The sequence below is a fragment of the Oratosquilla oratoria genome, chromosome 34 (genome assembly GCF_046742065.1).
Source record: "Oratosquilla oratoria isolate Oo_2021 chromosome 34, ASM4674206v1, whole genome shotgun sequence".
Lineage (NCBI taxonomy): Eukaryota > Metazoa > Arthropoda > Malacostraca > Stomatopoda > Squillidae > Oratosquilla > Oratosquilla oratoria.
The window spans coordinates 32,955,004-32,976,885 of NC_134810.1; the positions used below are offsets into that span (position 1 = coordinate 32,955,004).

At 41.7% G+C, this 21,882-nt stretch overlaps 1 protein-coding gene across 2 annotated transcripts in view; it reads right to left on the bottom strand.

Annotated features, from left to right (window-relative positions):
- Positions 1-7,973: 7,973 nt before the first annotated feature.
- The window catches only part of LOC143018170 (uncharacterized), a 96,483-nt gene continuing 82,574 nt past the window's right edge, over positions 7,974-21,882 (bottom strand). For both annotated transcript variants that reach the window (XM_076173341.1, XM_076173340.1), the window contains exon 4: positions 7,974-12,809. In XM_076173341.1, the coding sequence (XP_076029456.1) occupies positions 9,429-12,809 (3,381 nt within the window). In that variant the 3' untranslated portion in view covers positions 7,974-9,428. The remainder of the gene's footprint in view (positions 12,810-21,882) is intronic.

The following is a 21,882-nucleotide window of genomic DNA, read 5'->3' on the forward strand; positions in this document are numbered from 1 at the left end:
ATCCTGGAATGGTAAATAGCTCATCGTGAATCTGTTGGGTAGTATTAACTGCTAGTGAGGACGAATCTTCAACGTATTCATATGACCCAATAATGGTTCCTTTCTGATAAAGTCTCGATTTCTTAGTATGATTTACTAGCGGTAGGTAAATGTAGTTTCCCTCATTTACATGGATCAAATAGGGATGACTGTTGCGACTATATTTAGGTTGTGGATAGATAATTTAGCCTTTCTACCACTGGAATGGGTACGAACCTAGAATGATAAGGGCTAAGTAATATTGGTGTGATGAGGTTAATATGGGTGAAGTGAAGTCCCTGTTTTTTTCATTTGGTATAACTGGACTCTCCCTTACTCTACATATATCACTACTTTATTTACGGATATGATTAATTATATATGACGCCTTGTCCCAGGACAGGGCCCTTTTGTGGGTATCCCAACAAAAAATAGCCTGGTTCAGAATATCGGACCCTAGTAGAATGTTAACTGATAAATATGAATTTAGCACTATGGGTAACCACTGTCGATAAGGTTTCTCGTTTCCTACGTTAACCACAGTTCTTATAATTTCCAAAATTCTTAGATTTTTGCCTGTGACTCCCTGCAACCTAAGTAGGTTATGACGAGTCTTAATCTCGTCTTCAATATGGTTGGCCGTTCTTTCTGAGATCAATGTATAACAACTACTTGTGTCTACCAGCGCTTTCACTTGCCAGCCTCCTATTATGGTGTTTATCGTAGGTTTCACCCACCTTTCACCCTTGCCACCCTCCTTTGTACCTTTCGTCACTTTCTTCACTTTCTCCCCCTTATTTTCCATTTTTGTTATTGCTGTCTTTGTTTCCCACTGTTTCCTCACTTTGTCAAGTTCCACTTAGTTATAATCTTTCCTTCAATTATAATCTTCTGTCTAGGGGAATGAAAGTTGTAGGAAGAAACCCACGACTACCCCCTGGAAAACACTAGGAGACAATTAAATAGAGTGAATCCAAAGATTCAATTCACTGTGGAAGAGGAAGAAGGAAAGCTCCCGTTTCTTGACACCCTGATAATCAAAACAACCGAGGGCCCCAAATTCAGGGTTTACAGAAAACCGACGAACCGTGACAAATTCATACACTATTTGTTGGCATATAATGAAAGGACAAAGAAGAGGGTAGTCGTGGGTTTCTTCCTACGTGCTTACAGAATTTACAATGAGGAATTCCTGAAGGAGATCGGGTACATCATTACGGTCTTTTTGAAACTTGGCTACACTAAGGACATGATCCTGAGCTTAAGGCGGAGTGCGGAAGATATCATCAACGTAGGCAGGTCAACATCCATCAAAATGCTCCGACGATTCCTAGGAATCGTCAATTATTACCATAGATTCGTCCCCGACGCAGCTGCAACACTCACTCCCTTGAACGACCTCACCAAGAACCATTCCAAGCGGTCGGTCAAACCTGTGAAATTGTCTTCCGAAGCGACCCAAGCATTCGGGCAAGTCAAGGCGGCAATCGCTGAGGCCGCCCGCTTGTCCTACCCGGTAGCTCACGCCCCCACATTCCTTACCACTGATGCCTCCTCCTCAGCAATTGGCGCCGTCCTCCAACAGAAGATCAACGGCCAGCTCCAGCCTATCGTCTTTTTCTCCAAACGTCTGGACCCTCCTCAAATTCGCTACAGCGCCTTTGATAGAGAACTGCTAGCCATAGTCTCGGCCGTCAAGCACTTCCTTTACTTCCTTATAAGGCCGACATTTCGTCATCCTTACAAACCACAAGCCACTCGCCCATGCCCTAGACAGGGTCTCCGACCATCACTCCCCAAGTCTCCCGGCAGCTGTCATACCTCTCCCAATTTGATACTCGAATTGAGTATGTCAAGGGAGAGGATAACCAGGTGACCGACGCCTTGTCTAGAATCACCCCCAGCATCCTCCTTGACCACAACATAGACTACTCACGCATCGCCGCATCTCAGAATAACGACAGTGAACTCCGCCTCCTACGTATGCACGGCACCTCATCCTTACAGCTAAGACAGCTTCCTAACAACCCCGTACCATTGTGGTGTGACGTCTCCACAGGCAAATCCCGTCCGTACATCCCCGCCTGCCACCGTAAGGACGTCTTCTCCTTCTTCCATGACCACAGTCATCCGGGCATCTGCGCGACACAACGCCTCATCACGGATCGAGTCGTCTGGCCAGGCATCAACAAGGATGTCAAACAATGGACCCGGACCTGCCTCCCCTGCCAGACGGCCAAGGTTACGCGCCACGTCCACGCACCACTCCAGCGTTTTCCTACACCCACGGCACGTTTCCAGTCAGTCCATGTGGACATTGTGGGCCCCCTTCTGCCTTCTCGTGGCATGCGTTACCTCCTTACGTGTATCGACAGGTACACCAGGTGGCCAGAAGCGACCCCCCTTCCGGATATATCCGTCGAGACGACCGCCCGTGCTTACCTCTCCGGTTGGGTATCCAGATTCGGCGCACCTCACATCATTGTCACCGATAGGGGCCCTCAGTTCGAATCTGACCTATGGTCCAGCCTCCTCAAGTTCCTTGGCACCAAACGCAACCGGACTACCGCTTACCACCCCCAAGCCAATGGACTCGTGGAACGGTTCCACCGCCAACTGAAGGACTCGCTTAAAGCACAACCCTCATGCGACTGGGTCGACGCCCTTCCCCCGGTGCTTCTCACGATCCGCGTCACACCAAAGGTTGACAACGACATTTCCCCATCTCAGCTACTTTACGCTGAGAACCTTCGCCTCCCTGGGGAAATTGCCAACACCCGTCCAACCCCCCCCCCCCTCGCCCACCACAACCTCAACCGGAGCACCTTCCCCCGGCCCTGTCTACAAGTGACTACGTCTTCCTCAGGCGAGACTCCAAACGAACTCCTCTTCAACGCCCATACGATAGCCCCTTCCGAGTCCTCACCAGATCAACAAAACACTTCGTGATCAACTGAGATGCCAAACCGGATCGCGTCTCCATCGACAGGCTCAAGCCGGCCCACCTCCCCACCACTCCCCCGACCAAAACTCCAGGGTCCTAACCCCATCCTCACCACCGAACCAAGTCATTCCCCACCCCCCGAAAAACTCTCCCCTCCAAACCAATACTCCCCTCCTGCCCCTAACTCCCCACCACCACAGCACCTGCAGCAGCCCCCCCAAACTCACACAGATCACGCGTACGCGACGGCGAACCCTTATCCTTCTCCTATCCCACAACCACACCCTTCTACAACTGTTCCCGGCATCCCCCAAGATCCTCCCCACCCCACGCCCCCGCTCTACCATGCAATGCAACAATTCTTACCCAACCTTATGTCTCCACAGCTCCATACTCAACCGACCTTCCATCGCCAGGCCTCCGACCTCGACAGCACCACCCTGCACTCGAGCCCCCCTCCATCAAGGCCCTCTTCGCCAGACATGCCCCCTGACGGCATGACCACTCGTTCGGGGCGATTGATCCAAAGGCCAGACAGGTTCAAATACGTCGCGCGCGTCGCTCCCTATCCTCCTCGACGCCCGCTTTTGAAGAGCGGGGGGAGTGGTGTAGTGACGTGATGCATCCTACGACCCGTCACACACTGATCAAAGAAATCTTCGGAGCTAGCCTTTCCAAGTTCCCGTAGTTGGCAAGCGTAGTTCGCAAGGGTGTCCCTGCCAGCCAGCGGTCAGCCAATCAGGAACTTGGAAAGCTCCTCACGTTCCCGCCAGCCTCCTTTAAAAGGTCGGCGTTTCGCCGAGATGGTCAGAACAGTACCGACCAGCACACAAACAACATCTCCTCGTCCAGTCTTCTAGCCGTCCCATCGAGCCTCGCCGTCATCATCTGCTACCGCCTTGCTGACGTTAGGCTCCACGTCCAGCTACAACCATAAGCTCCACGTCCAGCTACAACCATAAGCTCCACTAAGCTGTGACCTTAGTCCGAGCTTCACCTATATTTCTCATGTGACACATCTAGTGTCGCACCTTGTGGCTAATTACCAAAAGAAAGAGATTAGATATTTTGTGTTGATTTTCATTTGTCCTGCCGTTGTTCCAAACTAAAACTACTACAAATGTTATCTTTTAGACACTGTTTTTTCCGAGGAAAATCATTTATATGTTTAATTTACACCTCTTATGCTAGTCATATTTCTAAGTAATTTTTTTTAGTATGTAGTAATATTTTTCATGTTAGTCAATTTTGACGTCTTTTTTTTCTGTCAACCTAGTTTATATTATGACAATCTTTTCCTAGTTATAATATGTCATTTTTTGTGAGGACCACAGTGGAAATAAGTCTTTTAACTTTCTGTGCCATCCTCGGATATACAATTGTATTTACTATGTATAATATGAGTCTTACATGTATTGTATTTTATTGTATATATGATTGAATCCGAATAAAATCAAAATCAAATCTAAGAGCACGCTAATCCGTTACAGCAAATAAGTGTTCTATGCATTTATTCCCATACTGCATGCATTTAACCAGCTACTAAACTTTTAAGTTCTAGTATAGGTCTAATCAAAGAAAATTGTTTTCTTGATATATTGTTTAGTCAGTAGTTTCCTTTTAATCGAGAAAAAATCTCTTCTATTATGAAAACTTAGAAAGTTAAATTGGTGGCATCTGCCTGTACGATAACGTGGTTTTATGTAACTTGAATTGCATAATCATCAGTGATGTCGATGATTTCAGACTTTCCCACAACAACATAGCTTATGATTTGTTTTGCATGTTTTAAAAATGCCATTTAGTGTTATTGTAAGAGAACCTAGCTCCCCACATATGTCTGTACGTGAATATCATTGTTACTGGGCAGTTATTGTAAGCTTTCTTCTCCTGACTTTCTGAGTTCTATATGTTATCAATATTGTTAGGTATGGGGTTGAGGGGAAGACAGTCAAACACCTGACAAATACTAAATATATTTATTACAATGGGAAGTGCCATCTACATAAGTTTCTATCTGCGACTGGCTAGGGTGAAAGCCACCCCGTTAGAACTGCAGCGCCCGTGCTACCGGCGAGCGAGGCAAGACTGGCGGATGTACTTGCAGCTAGTCCCAAGTGGTTGTTGAGTCCAATGAAATCCCTATTGCAGACGGCGAGTTTGCTGGCACCAATGGCAGTGAGCCGGGGTCCTTAAGTCTTCTGGCCAGTGAGTATGGTGGGCGACCTGCGCCAGTAGTACTAGGCTGATGGGCGTGTGGTTGATGGTTATCAGCCGCCACAGCGTCTACCCTTGGGGCGTTGTCGCGGAGATCCTTGTCGGGGACTTCGGGGGATCCATGGCCGGTCTTGTTGATGTCTTGAAGAGAGGAACGGTCTGGCAACAGCACAGGACTTACAGACAGGGGGTTTGAGTCTGGCCCAGCAGCAGCAGCAGCACAGGTCATATAGACAGGGGACTTTGGGTCTGGCCCGGCAGCAGCATAGGACTTATAGACAGGGGTGCTTTGGGTTTGGATCAGGAGCAACACAGGGCTTATAAACAGGGGGCAGGACTCAGGCAGCAGCTCATGGACTTACCCTGATTTTTTTTCAAGTCCCTGCGGAGCTAGCCGATTTAAGGACTGTCTTTAATTACTTCTATGGCCATAATATCTTTAATTCCTTTTTTTTTAACCGTGGAGTAGAATTATGCGATATTTGACCCAGCTGGAGGGAATCATAGTAGGCCTCCCACGGGGGAAGAACAGATTAGGCTGGCAGCCAGGATCATATGATATTGTCCGGCGTTTGACGTACTGTTTGCCCTCAATTGGTCTAGGGCGGTGGAGGGGTTTCTGAAGAGATCTCTTAATTTCTTAAAGTGGTTCCTCAACTGTCTACAATAGAAAAGACAGTGATTAAAAGAGACCTGTTCTCTGCCACAGGTACAAAGAATGTTTAGGAATTGGTTTCGCCAATGGTTTACCCTTATTCTAGATATCATGGCTGACATATATGGAGGTACAGATGGAAAGGTCAGGGGTTTTTCTCCAAGGCAGGCAGGCTGTTGTTGGCCATCCACCAGCAATGGCAGTGTAGTCTTCCATCCAGGTCTCCCAGATGGCTTTGTTGATCCTGTGCAAGGCATCGCTGACCATGAACTTAATGGAGATCTTGTCTTCTTCAGGCACCATTCTTGGCTGCCCCATCTGCCATTTCATTACCGTACAGCCCCAAATGAGAGGGAGCCCATTGATATCTTATTTGTATATCTTTGTTGGTGGCTTCAGCAGTGAGGTGCAGTATTTCCTGTAATGTGTCAGGTTGCGAGATGCATTGACAATTTTGCAGTGCCTTAAGGCTGGCTCTGTAATGTGTCAGGTTGCGAGATGCATTGACAATTTTGCAGTGCCTTAAGGCTGGCTCTTGAGTCTAAAAGTATGGTGATGCAAGTTGGCAGATGGGGAAAAGTGAGAATGCTTCTTATGGCTTCCTGAATGACCCTGAGAGACAGTTTTTGCTGCCTTTTATACCAGCTAGGGCAGGAGGCGATGGTTTGGGGTTGCACATGGCATGCTCTGGGCCAGGCTCAAATGCCGCGTTCATGTAGCTGACCTCCCCATCTGATAGATGAATCATTCCATACCACACAAATATATTATTATGTTCCACCTTGTCTCCTATTTTCTTCTTGTGTATTTTCCTCAGTTCTTTCTTCAATTTCATAATTCCTAAATTTTATATTAAATAGCCTGCAGCACTCAACATGATCATCATTCATCAAACACAATGAGAATACATAAAGGATGAACACAACTCATAACAGCACTGTGGAGTGGATAGTGCCACTGGTAGGCTTTATGGGAATGGCCAAAACTGATGTTTTGGGAATCAATAATTTCAAATTGTAATACATAAAAAAAAATGCAAATTTTAGTGTAATTTATTAGGGTATTATTGATTTTGGGAATTACTAAAAACATATCCTAATAAAATCAGACACCTTTAAATTTTAAATAAAGTGGTTACGCTTAAACAGAATGATCTCCCTAAAATGGCCACATTCATAATTGTCCCCTTGCACAGTAGAACAAACTGATCTCACCACCCAACCTATTATACTTTTCCCTTTGTTAGAGATCCTGCATGACAATTATATTATCTTACCAAGTTGTCCTAGGAGCTTTCATCTCTTTCAATGCTCTTTGTAGGCCTATCTTCGATACCACTGTCATTGCCTTCACTCATTACAGCAAATACCTTATCCTCCTCTACAATCAGCAATTCTCTGAAACATTTTACCCATTTTCCTGCCTGTTTTCATTTCCAACATTTATCCATCTGCTTCTTTTACCTTCTCTCTGACTCGCCTTTTCACTTTTCAAAACTCTCAAACACCTACCCCACTTCACATCCACTCTCTTAAACCAAGGGTATGTTTCATTCAATCCCACACTACAAAGTTCTCTATAAGGGTCATCAACCTAGCCTCGTGAAGTTAAGCAGAATCATCTATCATCACTTCAACATACCCAATTTCGGCAACCATCTCCCTTTTCTTCTTCCAATTTACTTCCAAGCCTATTGACTTTCCCCAGATAATGATCAAGTATTAAACTGGTCATTCCTCCTAACATATTCACTTCCAGAACTTCTCCAGTTTCCCTGACTACACTCTCACCAACCATCTTTCCTCTTAAATGCAGAGTTTGCTATAATGTCCATCTCAATCCACATCTGTCATTCTTTCCTGCCACACTATACCATACCACTACTCCAGCTACTCTTTTTTTCTTCTACCCTCGCATTGAGGGAAAAGTAGCCATTTGAGAAAGGATTTTTTCTTTTCAACACCCCAGACCTTCCAATGTCTCAAATCATTACAGAAGGATACAGTGAAGGGGGTTCCTACTTAATACACTGTACAATTTAATCACTTTCTATGGCATATATGGGTACACCATGGAACCATTCTTTTCCCCACACAACTTGTAATGAAAGGCTTAAAAACAAAATGAGCAATACTGTGATCAAATAATTTTATTTCCTTTTTCTTACAAAATCTGGTACAAGATGTAATTATCTCATATACACAGTCTACAAGCTTTGGACATCATGAAATATAGTGAACTCTTTTGTGCTGTTCCTATAAATTTTTCTTCTAACCCCATATTTACTTGGAGGTATCACTCTAAGGCTGACATCCAGTTTCCAGATCTTATCCAAAATGTCTATCAGCTTTGATTATCTTTTCTCCACTTACTAATATATGGGGAATTGACTAAAGATAACTTATTTCTTGCAACCATCCAGTGACAAATAAACTGATCCACACTAATGCAGACAAGTCTAATATTTCTCCAAGGGAGATCTATTGGAAAGCCCAGAGACTGTTGGTTGTTACTGTGGGGCTTCAGGTTTTCAGCCATGAAAAAAAATTCTTTCTGTCTACTTCCATGTCAGGCATAACTCTTCAATATAGCATTCTTGTTGTTGCTAAATTATTATATTCTGCCAAAAGAACCTCCACAGCAATTAGGGTTGAACTTGTCTCCAACCTTTCAACCCTTTTCCTGGATATTACTTTAGTATTTATTCTAGTTCCAGTAGAACCTGTAGAACCTCTCACATATCAATCTACTGTGATATGTAGAACTGTTTCTATGTCACTAGCCTATGATAGCAGGAAGGAAGCAATTACTATTGTAGCTCTTCCTATATGAAAAGGTGGAGGAAATACAAAACTTGCAGAGATATCTTGGACTTGGTCCTGAGACCGAGTGTTGGCCTATCAGGGAGAAGTGAGGGTGTTCATCAATTTTAAAGGGCAGCAGGGAAATAATTCACTCTAACATCATTCTTGCAGCATCACTACTTGCAAGTACCCTACATTGGCCTCTCAGGTGAGATAAACCCCTCTACTGAGAAAGGTGTGGCTATGATTATATTCAACGCATTATCTATTATTCAAAAATAAGAAACAGATTTATGCAAATTTACATATCTACAATGTGAAACCCATTAGAAATTATTTGGTTACTGTGCAGTTAAGACCAAGGAACTAATTTTCTTTGTTTTCTTGCCAAAGTCAGGATCCATTCAAATCTATTTGAACTTGTGTGGGGACATTAGCTATGAGCCTTTAGTGGCACTATTGTAACATAAATAAGTACTTCATTCATGTTACTAGTACTCTGTACCTGATACCTGACTCATAGGAAAATATTAATTCCATCACTGTCACAATTTATATCTCAGCATGAAAAGTTAGATATACATGGCATTTTATGGTACCTACATATGGTACCACTACCCTCTAAGAGGCAGAGATGCCCTGCTCCTAGAGACAGTTTCTATTTTTGTTCATTCCCACAGGGGGGGATATGAGTACTTGATCCCTAGGGTAGATCCATATTCACAAATAAGAAATCTATAGATCCACCCAGTGGTTGTTGCTGGTTTAGATGTTACAGAACCCAGGAGCCTTAGAAACTATAATTAAAGCAGTTTAAAAAGTCTTCAAGTGGTATTTCCATATTTTGTTTTATATCTGAAGTGTATTTGTCAACTTCAGTGAGGTTGAAATTCTTTGCTGCATAAACAATGAATCGTCGAAAATTTACTTCAACTTCATACAAATACGAATTGTTGTCACCTGTCCATAAACTAAAATCACAATCATTAAGACAATTATAGAGGCTTTCAAAAGGTTTATCAGACATACCTTTACCTAGTACTACTAACAAATCATTTATTGATTTCTTAAGGTATGAGTCATCTGAATATTGCACATCACTGTACCAATCCTCATCCAAAGATTCATTTTTCACCTCAACATCATAATAATGGTCAGGGTCTTCAACCTTCACATCATATGTGTTTTTGCTTTCTTTTGTTACAAAATTAAAATTACTCTTCAAAACTACATTGGAAGACCCTATACTACCTTTCAGGGTATTCCTATTAGGACTACATCCACTTGATAAATTCACATTCTTATCACTTGTACTGGATTCTTTTCTAGTTATTCTATTAGGACTACATCCACTTGATAAATTCACATTCTTATCACTTGTACTGGATTCTTTTCTAGTTATTCTATTAGGACTACATCCACTTGATAAATTCACATTCTTATCACTTGTACTGGATTCTTTCTTAGTTTTTCTATTAGGACTACATCCACTTGATAAATTCACATTCTTATCACTTGTACTGGATTCTTTTCTAGTTATTCTATTAGGACTACATCCACTTGATAAATTCACATTCTTATCACTTGTACTGGATTCTTTTTTAGTTTTTCTATTAGGACTACATCCACTTGATAAATTCACATTCTTATCACTTGTACTGGATTCTTTTCTAGTTTTTCTATTAGGACTACATCCACTTGATAAATTCACATTCTTATCACTTGTACTGGATTCTTTTCTAGTTTTTCTATTAGGACTACATCCACTTGATAAATTCACATTCTTATCACTTGTACTGGATTCTTTTTTAGTTTTTCTATTAGGACTACATCCACTTGATAAATTCCCATTCTTATCACTTGTACTGGATTCTTTTCTAGTTTTTCTATTAGGACTACATCCACTTGATAAATTCACATTCTTATCACTTGTACTGGATTCTTTTTTAGTTTTTCTATTAGGACTACATCCACTTGATAAATTCCCATTCTTATCACTTGTACTGGATTCTTTTTTAGTTTTTCTATTAGGACTACATCCACTTGATAAATTCCCATTCTTATCACTTGTACTGGATTCTTTTTTAGTTTTTCTATCATTCAAGCTTCCATCATATTTGTCAGTCCTTGATTTCTTTTTGTGTTTATTACCTCCTTTGTCTTCACTCTTCCGCTTATGCTTCCTTTCTTCTCCACATTCCTCATTATATTTCAATCTTTTAGAAGAGAAATCTCTCTTGTCCTTGGTTTTGTACTTATGTCTTTTTTTCGAATGTTTTCCATGGCTTTTATCCAACTGTTTATCTTTTGTCTTGTGCTTGTTACACTTGCTATTTTCACTAGAGGAATAATCCTTTGACATTTCATTTTTACTCTCTGTATGACAGCTTTGAGAATTAGAACAAGGTTTTTGTTTAGCTGATGTTTTATCAGACTCAACAGTATTCTTTGCTATTTGATCAGAGGTATCAACTCTATCCTCATTCTTTTCAAAAGAGCTGTGACGGATAAAATCAGAAGTAGAACCAGATATTTGTCTGGATGCTTTTTCATACTTATCAGTCTCATTTCTTTCTTCATCTGACCTATTTGTGCTGATGTTTTTCTCTCTGGAAGAGTAATGTGCTGTAGAATCGAATGTCTGTTCTGGTGTTTTGTCTCTTTGAGTTCTTCTTATGTAACTGGTTTGAGTTGTAGAACTAGGCAACTGCTTGGATATTTTTTCTAATCCATCACTCTGAGTTATCATGTCTGAAGCAGCTCCTGTAAGTTTTTGTTCTCTCTCTTTGAAAACTCTGGAGGATGTAAAATCAGATACACGTTTTTGTGCTTTCTCAATTTCATCTCTTTGAAATGTATTTTCTTTAGGTACACCATTACTTTTCTCTTTTTGTTTTGGTAAAGAATTCAAGTCATTTCTAGTGGAACAACTACTTGCTGCATCATCTGAATTGATTGACCCTATAACTCTTTCAAATTCATCTAAGTCCTCAGTAATAAGCTCATCAACATCCTTGTCTACAGGTTTGTCTGATACACTATATTCAATCATACATGAAGACTGGTTCTTTTCAGTGCATGAAACTTCAGACTGTCTAGCTCCATCCTGTGTATCACCAGTCAGTCTTTGTTTAATTTGATGAAGATTTCTTGATATAGAGCAAGGTTGAGATGACACTTTATTACTTTTGAACTCGCCACTCAATATGCTCTCTAGAACAGCTCTTCCACTATTGTGAGATTTCTTCCTTGGTGACTGTATAGGTAACTTAAAACTGCCTTGAGATTTTTCATTACAATCGATCTTCTCTGGTTGCTGAGAACTTGTTTCATATCTTGAGACACTAGGTGCAGATTTCTGTATAGTATCATTGGCATTCGAATTGTCAGAGGAAGACATGGTTACATCTTGAAGATGGTTAGCTTCATTATACTGTGCTGAAGGTGTTACAACTTCTTGGACATGTGATTTTAAATACTGTTTCTCTGTATTATTTTGAGTTTTCAAAGTGGCACTTTCTGGGGTTGGCTCAGTGTGGAAACTTCTGCTTCTGTTTTCTGAATTACTGATGGGAATATTTTTACTCGACTCCCCAGACTGACATGTCCCAAAAGTATGCTGTTGAATATTTTTATGTATTCTAATTTTACTGCTAAATAAATGATCAGGGCTTATTTCCATGTCATCACTGCAAATTTGATCAGCATTTCCTCTCCTATCATCCCAAATGTTACAGTGAGTCTTCATTGACACATACAATTTCTGCAACTGTTGTTTAAAGCCTAGGACTTCACTACTGTCATATAAGAAACTTTGAGGAGTTTTACCCATATACTTGTATTTATACAATGGCATTACAACTTTTCCATCATTACGATGGTATTTCCTGGTACGGAAGGATGGTTCTGCCAAATTCCTCCTTAGCTCCTGTGAAGGTTGTTGAACAGGAGTGGGAGTGGAGTGAAATTGTGATACAGGTGTATTATGCCCTGCATATGAGTCACATGATGAATCCGATAGTAATTGTGTGTTAACAACCCGAATATATTGCTGACTTTCCTGGAGAGGTGCCATAGATGTCTGGGACTGTGATGTGACAGGTTGAAAACCTGATGATGATGCTTTCTCCCTACGCGCAGTGAAAATTTGGGTTCTATCAGCACTGTTCTCCTGAAAAAAGAAGTCAATAGTGAGAAACGAGCTGTTATTTATTATTATTTTTTTTTACATATTAAATAACCTGGACAACTATAATGATCATAGAAATATAAGATAAAAACCAAACCCCTATCTATGAAGCAGTAGCAGCAACTCAAAGAAAAGTATCACTACCAAAACAATGCAACAAACATTTCTCCAAAGAAAATTTTAGACCTACTTCAGCAAAATATGGACATAAATGAGGAAATATAGAAAATCAAACTAGACACAGATCCAAACCCCCTCTCCCCAACACACACATACCTTCTCAACAAAGATGTGGATGGGGGCAATAGCAAAATTGAAAAACTCACACACAAAAAGCCCAGATAAGATGTCAAACATCTAAAACATCTTGGCCTAAACACAATAAAGGTTTCAACTGATTCTTTCAACCACTTCTGACTGTATAACAAAAACTCCAACAGACTGAAAATGAGCACATAATGTCTACCTCACTATTACTCACCAAATCAAACCTGGTAGACCGAGAGCAGAAACATAACTACTCTACCTGCCTCCCTGAACCAATTTGAAGTCAAGGAAGGTCACTCCACCAACACACTTCTCATAACATTCAACAAATGCTGAAGAGATTTAACAAGAAAATGGCAGCAGAACAGTCATGGTACCAATTGGCAAATAAAGCATTTGATATTCCAAGATATAAAAAAAATCCCCTGTGGTGGGGGGAAAGAATACTGCCACCAAGTATTCCCACTTGAATCGTGAAAGGCGACAAAATTGGGATGGGGATTAGGACTAGGCATCCTTCTTTCTGTAGCCCCACAAGGGACATTCCTAAAAAAGTAAAAGCATAAGAGGGTCTAGGAGTTTTTCAACCAGTACCCTAATGTTTGGGTCTTTTAATGTGTGTGGATGTGGTACAGATGAGAGTAAAAGGGAAGAGATTGGCAGTATGTTTGTGAGAAGAAAGATGGATGTGTTGGCATTGAATGAAACTAAGTTGAGAGGGAGGGGCGAGTGTGAGTTTGGGAGTGTGGATGGGAGGTTCTAAGGAGTGAAAAGAGGATGAGGGAGAGAAGGGGTGGCTATACTAGTAAGTGAATATATAGGTAAATGTGTAGTGGAGTGGAATGAGGTTTCCTCAAGGTTAATGTGGATGAAGGTGAAACTGGGAGGGAGATGTGGGTTTTTGTAAGTGCATATGGGCCTGGTAGTGAGACCAGTGTAGAAGAAAGGGAGGCTTTTTGGATAGATTTAAATGAGTGCATAGAGGGATTAGGGAGAAATGTCAATGTAGTGGTATTGGGAGACCTTAATGCTAGGGTAGGAAATGAACCAATAGATGGAGTGGTTGAGAAGTGTGGAGTTCCAGGAAAGAATCATAGCAGAGAGTTGATGGTGGAAATGTGTCTAGAAAGGGAGTTATTGATAGCAAATACAGTGTTTAAGAAGAAAGTGAAGCATAAGTACACATGGGAGAGGGTGGTGGAGGGAAGGGTGGTAGATAGAGCATTAACCTCTTCACTCCGGGGCACATCGCACGTCTGGCAGCATTAGCTGCCCAACGTGCGATGTTGCGTCATAATAATCGCATTATAAAAAATAAAGTCAGTGCTCAATCGTTCATTCTCTTTCACCCGTGAATGTTGATAACCATAGAAAATATGATGAAGCCAGTTTAGAGAGAATGGAGGTTACGTAGGTATGACTACAATAAATATAATCAAGACGCCGACATCGACAACATCGCGTGCCCACTTGCTCCTCATGACACCTACGTAGGCGTCACTGTATGGAAGTGGTTAATGGATTATATAGTGGTAACCAGGAATATAGTAGGAAGAGTTAAGGATGTACATGTTCTAAGGGGGGAGAGTGAGGGAATATCAGATCATTTTTTGATGGATGGTAAGCTGAGAGTGCAAGATACATGAAGAAAGAGAAGGCGAAACGGTAGGGAGGTGCTTAGAGTGAATTGATTATATGAGAAGGAAAATAGGAGTACAAGAAGCTGAGAGAGGAGTGGGAGGGAGTAAAGTATAGAGTAGAACTGGGAGAGGAGGAGGAATGGGGATGGTTCAAGGAGGGAGTCACAAGGTGTGCAAAGATGGTGTGTGAAACAAGGAAGACAGAAGGAAATAGAAGGAAGGGTAGTGAGTGGTGGAATAAGGAAGTAAAGAAAGTTATAGAAGAGAAGAAGTGAGCTTTCACAGATTGGTTACAAAATAGGATGAGGGAATCATATGAGAAGTACAAAGAAAAGAGAAGTAAAGTATAAGATACATACATACATATACCAAGGGCTTTTCCCCCGCTTATAAGGGAGGTACCCAAAAAACAAAGGCATAAAAAGAACTCCCACCCATTTCATCCTATCACACTCCACTCCCCTCCCTCTTATCTTGGCACCTCCTGAATGATGGGTCATCCCTGCATCTTGTCCACTGCCCTGGGTCAGAAGCAGTGATGCAAGACACAGCACATTCACAGCAAGGCTGCTTCATTAAATTCTGTCCCCTCATGCAGAAAAGGAGAAGACGGGGAGAAATCCCTTCAGGTTGCATCAGTTTATTTCTCACACATACTCCCTCACCCCCCACCCATTCCACCTCATACATCACAACATCATCAATATACAACCATTCTCCATTCATCTCTGTCTTCTGTCCTCTCCCATCCTTCCTCAACAGACATTCCCCTCTTTCCCAAAGCCCCCTTCACCCCATCCATCCATCTCATCCTAGGTTGACCCCTCATGTTCACTCCTTCCACATCTGCCCTTCACACCTTTTTACTAGTCTTTCTTCACTCATTCTTTCCATGTGTCCAAACCATCCCAATACTCTTTCATCCACCCTATCTCCCAACTCCCTTTCCACCCCTGTTCTCCTCCTCACCTCATTTCTCACTCTATCTAGCCTAGTAACCCCTATCATACTTCTCAGACACCTCATCTCAAACACATTCAAACTCCTTCTCTCTTCCTCTCTTATGTTCCATGTTTCTGCCCTGTACAGTGCTGTCGGCACAATCACTCCTTCATACAATCTCCTCTTAGCATCCATTCCCAAATGTCTATTTCTCATTACATTTTATAATCCACCAAGGCATCTACTCATTTCTCTCAATCTACATTCTACCTCCACCTCCACTCCTTTTCCTGCCACATTCGCACCCAAGTATCTAAAACTATCCACTTCCTCCAATCTCTCTCCCTTAATACTCACTTCTAGTCTGCTGCCACATTCTTCCCTTGTACATCTCATCACCTTACTTTTACCCACATTTATCTTCAACTTCCTTCTTTCACACACTCTCCCAAACTCTGTCACCAACTTCCTCAATCCCTCCTCTGGTCCTGCTACAAGCACAGTGTCATCTGCAAACAACAGCTGGCTTATCTCCCACTTTTCTCCATTTTCTTTAACCATCTCCAATCCCTGACCCACCACCCCTGCATACCTCTTGCACCACCCCATCCATGTATAAGTTGAACAGCCAGGGTGATTTAACACATCCCTGACGAAATCCCACCTTTACCTCAAACCACTTACTCTCTCCATTTGTAATCCTGACACATGAACTTCTACTCTTGTAAAAACTCTTGACAGCTCCTAAAAGCTTTCCTCCTATCCCATATATCTGCAATACCTCCCACAGTGCCTTCCTGTCTACCCTGTCATAAGCCTTTTCTAAATCCACAAAAGCCCAAAAAACATCCTTTCCCTTTCCTATAGGTTTCTCACATATCTGTCTTACCACAAAAATCTGATCTACGCAACCTCTACCTGTCCTAAACCCACACTGCTCCTCACCAATTACTTCCTCTGTTCCTCTCCTAATCCTCTCAATCAAAACCCTCCCATAAGCCTTCCCAATTATACTTAACAAGCTGATCCCTGAAACTACTACATTCACACTTGTCCCCTTTTCCCTTGTAAAGTGGAACTATACAGGCACTCCTCCAGTCCATAACATAAAGGAGGCAAAGAGGAGAGCAGATGTGAAATGGGGAAGAGTATGACAGAAATTGTTGAAAGTAATAAAAAGATGTTTTGGAAAGAAATTAAGAATGGAAGAGAAGGCAAATCAAGTAGATAAGAAAAAGTGAAAGGTGCAGATGGAGAGATGATGATGGAAGAGAAGGCAGTAAGAGGAAGATGGGCAGAGTATTTTAGGGAGTTGCTAAATGTGAAGGAGGATAACAAGAGAAAGGTAGTTGCAGTGGGAAGTGCTAAGAAAAGGATCGTAATGAGAGAGGAAAATGGAGAAGAAATAAGGAAAGATGAGATGAAGGCAGTTGTTAAGATGATGAGAGCAGATAAGGGACCTGGGTTGGATAGTTGTCATGCAGAATGTCTGAAGAAAGAAGGTACACTGATGATGGACTGGCTGGTAAGGTTATTTAATGTCTGTTTAAGAGAGAGTAGAGTGCCAGAGGACTAGAGTGCCTGTACAGTTCCACTTTACAAGGGAAAAGGGGACAAGTGTGAGTGTAGTAGTTTCACAGGGATTAACTTAAGTGTAGTTGGGAAGGCTTATGGAAAGGTCTTGATTGAGAGGATTAGGAGAGGATCAGAGGTAGTAATCGGTGAGGAACAGTGTGGATTTAAAATCTAGGTGGGGCAATGTTAGTAGTGGGGTCCCCCAGGGCTTGGTTTTGGGTCCCTTGTTGTTCATTATGTACATAAACGACTTAGACATTGGGATAAATAGTGATGTTAGTTTGCGGATGACACTAAGATAGAACGCCTAATTAGGTCAGGAGACAATGCAGAGATTCTGCAGGATGATCTTAACAAATAGTTCACATGGTTGGTGAAATGGCAAATGAACTTCAATACCTCTAAGTGTAGCATGTTAAACGTAGGGCTACACAACCCTGAAAATAGATACACCTTAGATAACATGCTTTTAGAGAAAACTGATTGTGAGAGAGACTTGAGAGTTCTAGTGGGTCCGGATCTTAAAACCAGGAAACTGTGCATTAGCGCCAGGAATAAAGCTAACAGAGCATTAGGTTTTATTTTTAGGACGGTAACGAATAAAAGTGCAGAGGTAATTATTAAACTCTATCTAGCGATAGTTAGACCCATCCTTCACTATGCAGTACAGTTTTGGTCTCCGTCCTACAGAATGGACATCAATTCTCCAGAATCAGTACAGAGTAGAATGACCAAAATAATAGATGGACTCAGAAATTTGCCTTACCAAGCGAGGTTTAGGCACCTTAACTTACACTCTCTGGAAAGACATAGTGTGGGGTGATCTAATAGAGAGGTTCAAGTGGATCAAAGGCTTTAACAAGGGTGATGCAAACAAGGTCATCATATTAAGACAACAGGGCAGGACTCGCAGTTATGGTTATAAACTGGACAAATTTAGATTTAAGAAGGAAATAGGCAAGAATTGGTTTACTAATAGGGTGGTTGACGAATGGAATAAACTTGGTAACCATGTAGTAAGTGCTGAAACTATCAGTTGTTTTAAAAAATTATTAGACAACTTTCTAGATGGGGATGACAGGTGGTGATGGATATGGAGCTGCCTAGTGTAGGCCATATGGTCTCTTGCAGTCTCCTTCATTCTTATGTTCTTATATGGGGGGAAAAAGCCTTTGGTATATGTACATATAAAAAATCCACAACAATGACAAGAAATAACTGACAGTGTACAGTATCTGGAATAACAGAAAGCTATACCAGATCCAGAACTCCAAAACACTCACCTATGCAGATGACTTGACAACCCAGCATAGCAACTATAAAACAGTTGCTAACACCCAAACCTATATAAATACACTTGAATAATGGTTTAGAAACAGAAATCAGCAATATTACTCACTCCAGACAACGGTAAAAGAAATATGCAATACACATATACATATACCAAAGGCTTTTCCCCCCTTACACGGGGGGGAGGGGGGGGGTAGTCAAAAAGAAAAAGGCATGAAAACCACTCCCATCCATTCCATCCCCTACATATTCCACTCCCCTCCACCCTCCTTCCTCCCTCTCATCTTGGTACCTCCTGGATGATGGATCGTCCCTGCATCCTGTCCACTGTGTTGCAAGACACAGCACATCCACAGCAAGACCGCTTCATTAGTTCGGCACCCCCCCCCCTGCAGAAAAGGAAAAGACGGGGAGAAATCCCTTCGGGCTGCGTAACATTTTTCTCATGCACACTTCCTCGCCCCCCATCCCCCACCCACTCCCCCTCATGCATCACAGCATCATCCATACACAACCATTCTCCATTCATTCCTCTGTCCTCTCCCATCCTTCCTCAACAGACATTCCTCTCTTTTGTAATGCCCCTTTTACCCCATCCATCCATCTCATCCTAGGATGCCCCCTCATATTCACACCTTTCATCTCTGCCCTCCACACCTCTTTTACTAATCTTTCTTTACTCATTCTTTCCATGTGTCCAAACCATCCTAATACTCTTTCATCAACCCTATCTCCCAGCTCCCTTTCTACCCCTGCTCTCCTCCTCACCTCCTCATTTCTCACTCTATCTAGCCTAGTAACCCCTATCATACTTCTCAGACATTTCATCTCAAACACATTCAAACTTCTCTCTTCCTCTCTTATGTTCCATGTTTCTGCTCCGTACAGTGCTGTCGGCACAATCACTCCTTCATATAACCTCCTCTTAGCATCCATTCCCAGATGTCTATTTCTCATTACACTTTTTAATCCACCAAGGCATTTATTCGCTTCTCTCAATCTACATTCTACCTCTACCCCCACTCCTCCCTTTATTGCCACATTCACACCCAAGTATCTAAATAGTAACATTTAATGGTCAAACCCATCAGAATAGAAATAAACAGTTCTGTGCCTTTGAAACATGAACTTCTTTCCATATATCAAAAGATTTATCAGTATAAATCAAGAAAATAATCATAGTAAAAGAAATTACAATCACAGATTTTGGACAAAAGGAAACCAATCAGATTACAAATAATGACAACCATAATTGATTATGCTTAAATAGTATGATTCCAAACATTTAGGAAAATGATGGCACCTAATTAAAGAAATTGAAGCATTAACAATAAGAAATGAACCAAAACCTCCTCAACAAAACAGACATCTGTATATAAAACCAAAATCTTCCCCTTAGAGCATCACATGAATATGACAAGTACTTAGGACTGTGCAATAGCTGTTGACCCTACTCACCCATTTCATTCCATCACACAAGCAACCAACTGAATGCAGCATCTCAAACATCTACAATCTAACACCTATACACTCTGAGATCATAAGATAATTATTTCAATACTGACCAAACTCCCTACTCCATGAAGTCCCTCCACACATTAAACCCACATGAAACTTCCTCCCAAGAGAAACAAACCTGGTCATGAGACAGAGTATTGGCCCATCAGGGAGAATGAGGGTGTTCCCCAGTTTTGAAGGGCAGCAGGGAAATAATTCACTCTGCCATTCTTCTTACGGGACCATTACTTGCAAGTATCTTTCATTGGTCCCTCTGGTGAGGTAAACCCCTCTACTGAGAAAGGTGTAGCTACGATTATATTCAACGCATTATCTATTACTCAAAAATAAGAAGAAACAGATTTATGCAAATTTACATATCTACAATGTGAACATACATACATATACCAAGGCTTTTTCCCCCTTCCAAGGGAGGTAGCCAAAAAGGGAAAGGCATAAAAACACTCCCACCCATTTCATCCCTAAATACACTCCACACCCCTCCCACCCTCCCTCTCATCTGAGCACCTCCTGGATGACGGGTCATCCCTGCACCCTGCCCACCGCCCTGGGTCAGAAGCAGTGTCGCAAGACACAGCACATCCTTGCATATAAGGAGAGGACGGGGAGAAATCCCTTCGGGCTGCGTCAAAATTTACTCACACATACTACCCCACCCCCCGCCCATTCCTCCTCATGCAATCACAACATCATCCATATACAACCATTCTCCACTCACCTCTGTCTTCCGTCCTCTCCCTTCCTTCCTCAACAGACATTCCCCTCTTCCCCAAAGCCCCCTTCACCCCATCCATCCACCTCATCCTAGGACGTCCCCTCATGTTCACTCCCTCCACATCTGCCTTCCATACCTCTTTTACTAGTCTTTCTTCACTCATTCTTTCCATGTGTCCAAACCATCCTAATATTCTTTCATCAACAATGTGAAACCCATTAGAAATTATTTGGTTACTATGCAGTTAAGACCAAGGAACTATCAATTTTCTTTGTTTTCTTGACAAAGGCAGGAACCATTCAAATCTATATGAGCTTATGTGGGGACATTAGCTATGAACCTTTAGTGGCACTGTTGTAACATAAATACATACTTTATTCATGTTACTAGTGCTCTCTACCTGATACCTGACTCATAGGAAAATAATAATTCCATCACTGTCACAATCTATATCTCAGCATGAAAAGTTAGATATACATGGCACTTTATGGTATCTACATATGGTGCCACTACCCTCTAAGAGGCAGAGGTGCCCTGCTCCTAGAGACAGTTTCCATTTTTGTTCACTCCTACAGGGGGTTATATGAGTACTTGGTCCCTGGGCTGGGTCTGTATTCACAAATAAGAGATCTATAGATCCACCCAGTGGTTGTTGCTGGTTTAGATGCTGAAGGGCCCTTAGAAACTATAACTAAAGTGGCCCATGGAGTTTTCAAAAGGTACTTCCATAGTTTGTCTTATATCTGAAGTGTATTCGTCAACTTCTGTGAAGCTGAACTGATTTGCTGGATAAACAACGAATCATTGAAAATTTACTTCAACTTCAAACAAATGCAAATTGTTGTCACGTGTCCATAAACTAAACTTCAGCATATTAAGTATTTATAGCTTTCTTCAGGTATGAGTCATCTCAATATTCCATATCACTCTACCAATCCTCTTCCAAATATTAATTTTTCACCTTAACATCATAATAATGGTCAAGGTTTTAACCTTCACATCATTTGTGTTTTTGCTTCCTTTTGTTACAAAATTAAATTGATCCTTGATGATATTGAAAGACCCTATATCATCTTTCAGGGTATTCCTATTAGGACTACATCCACTT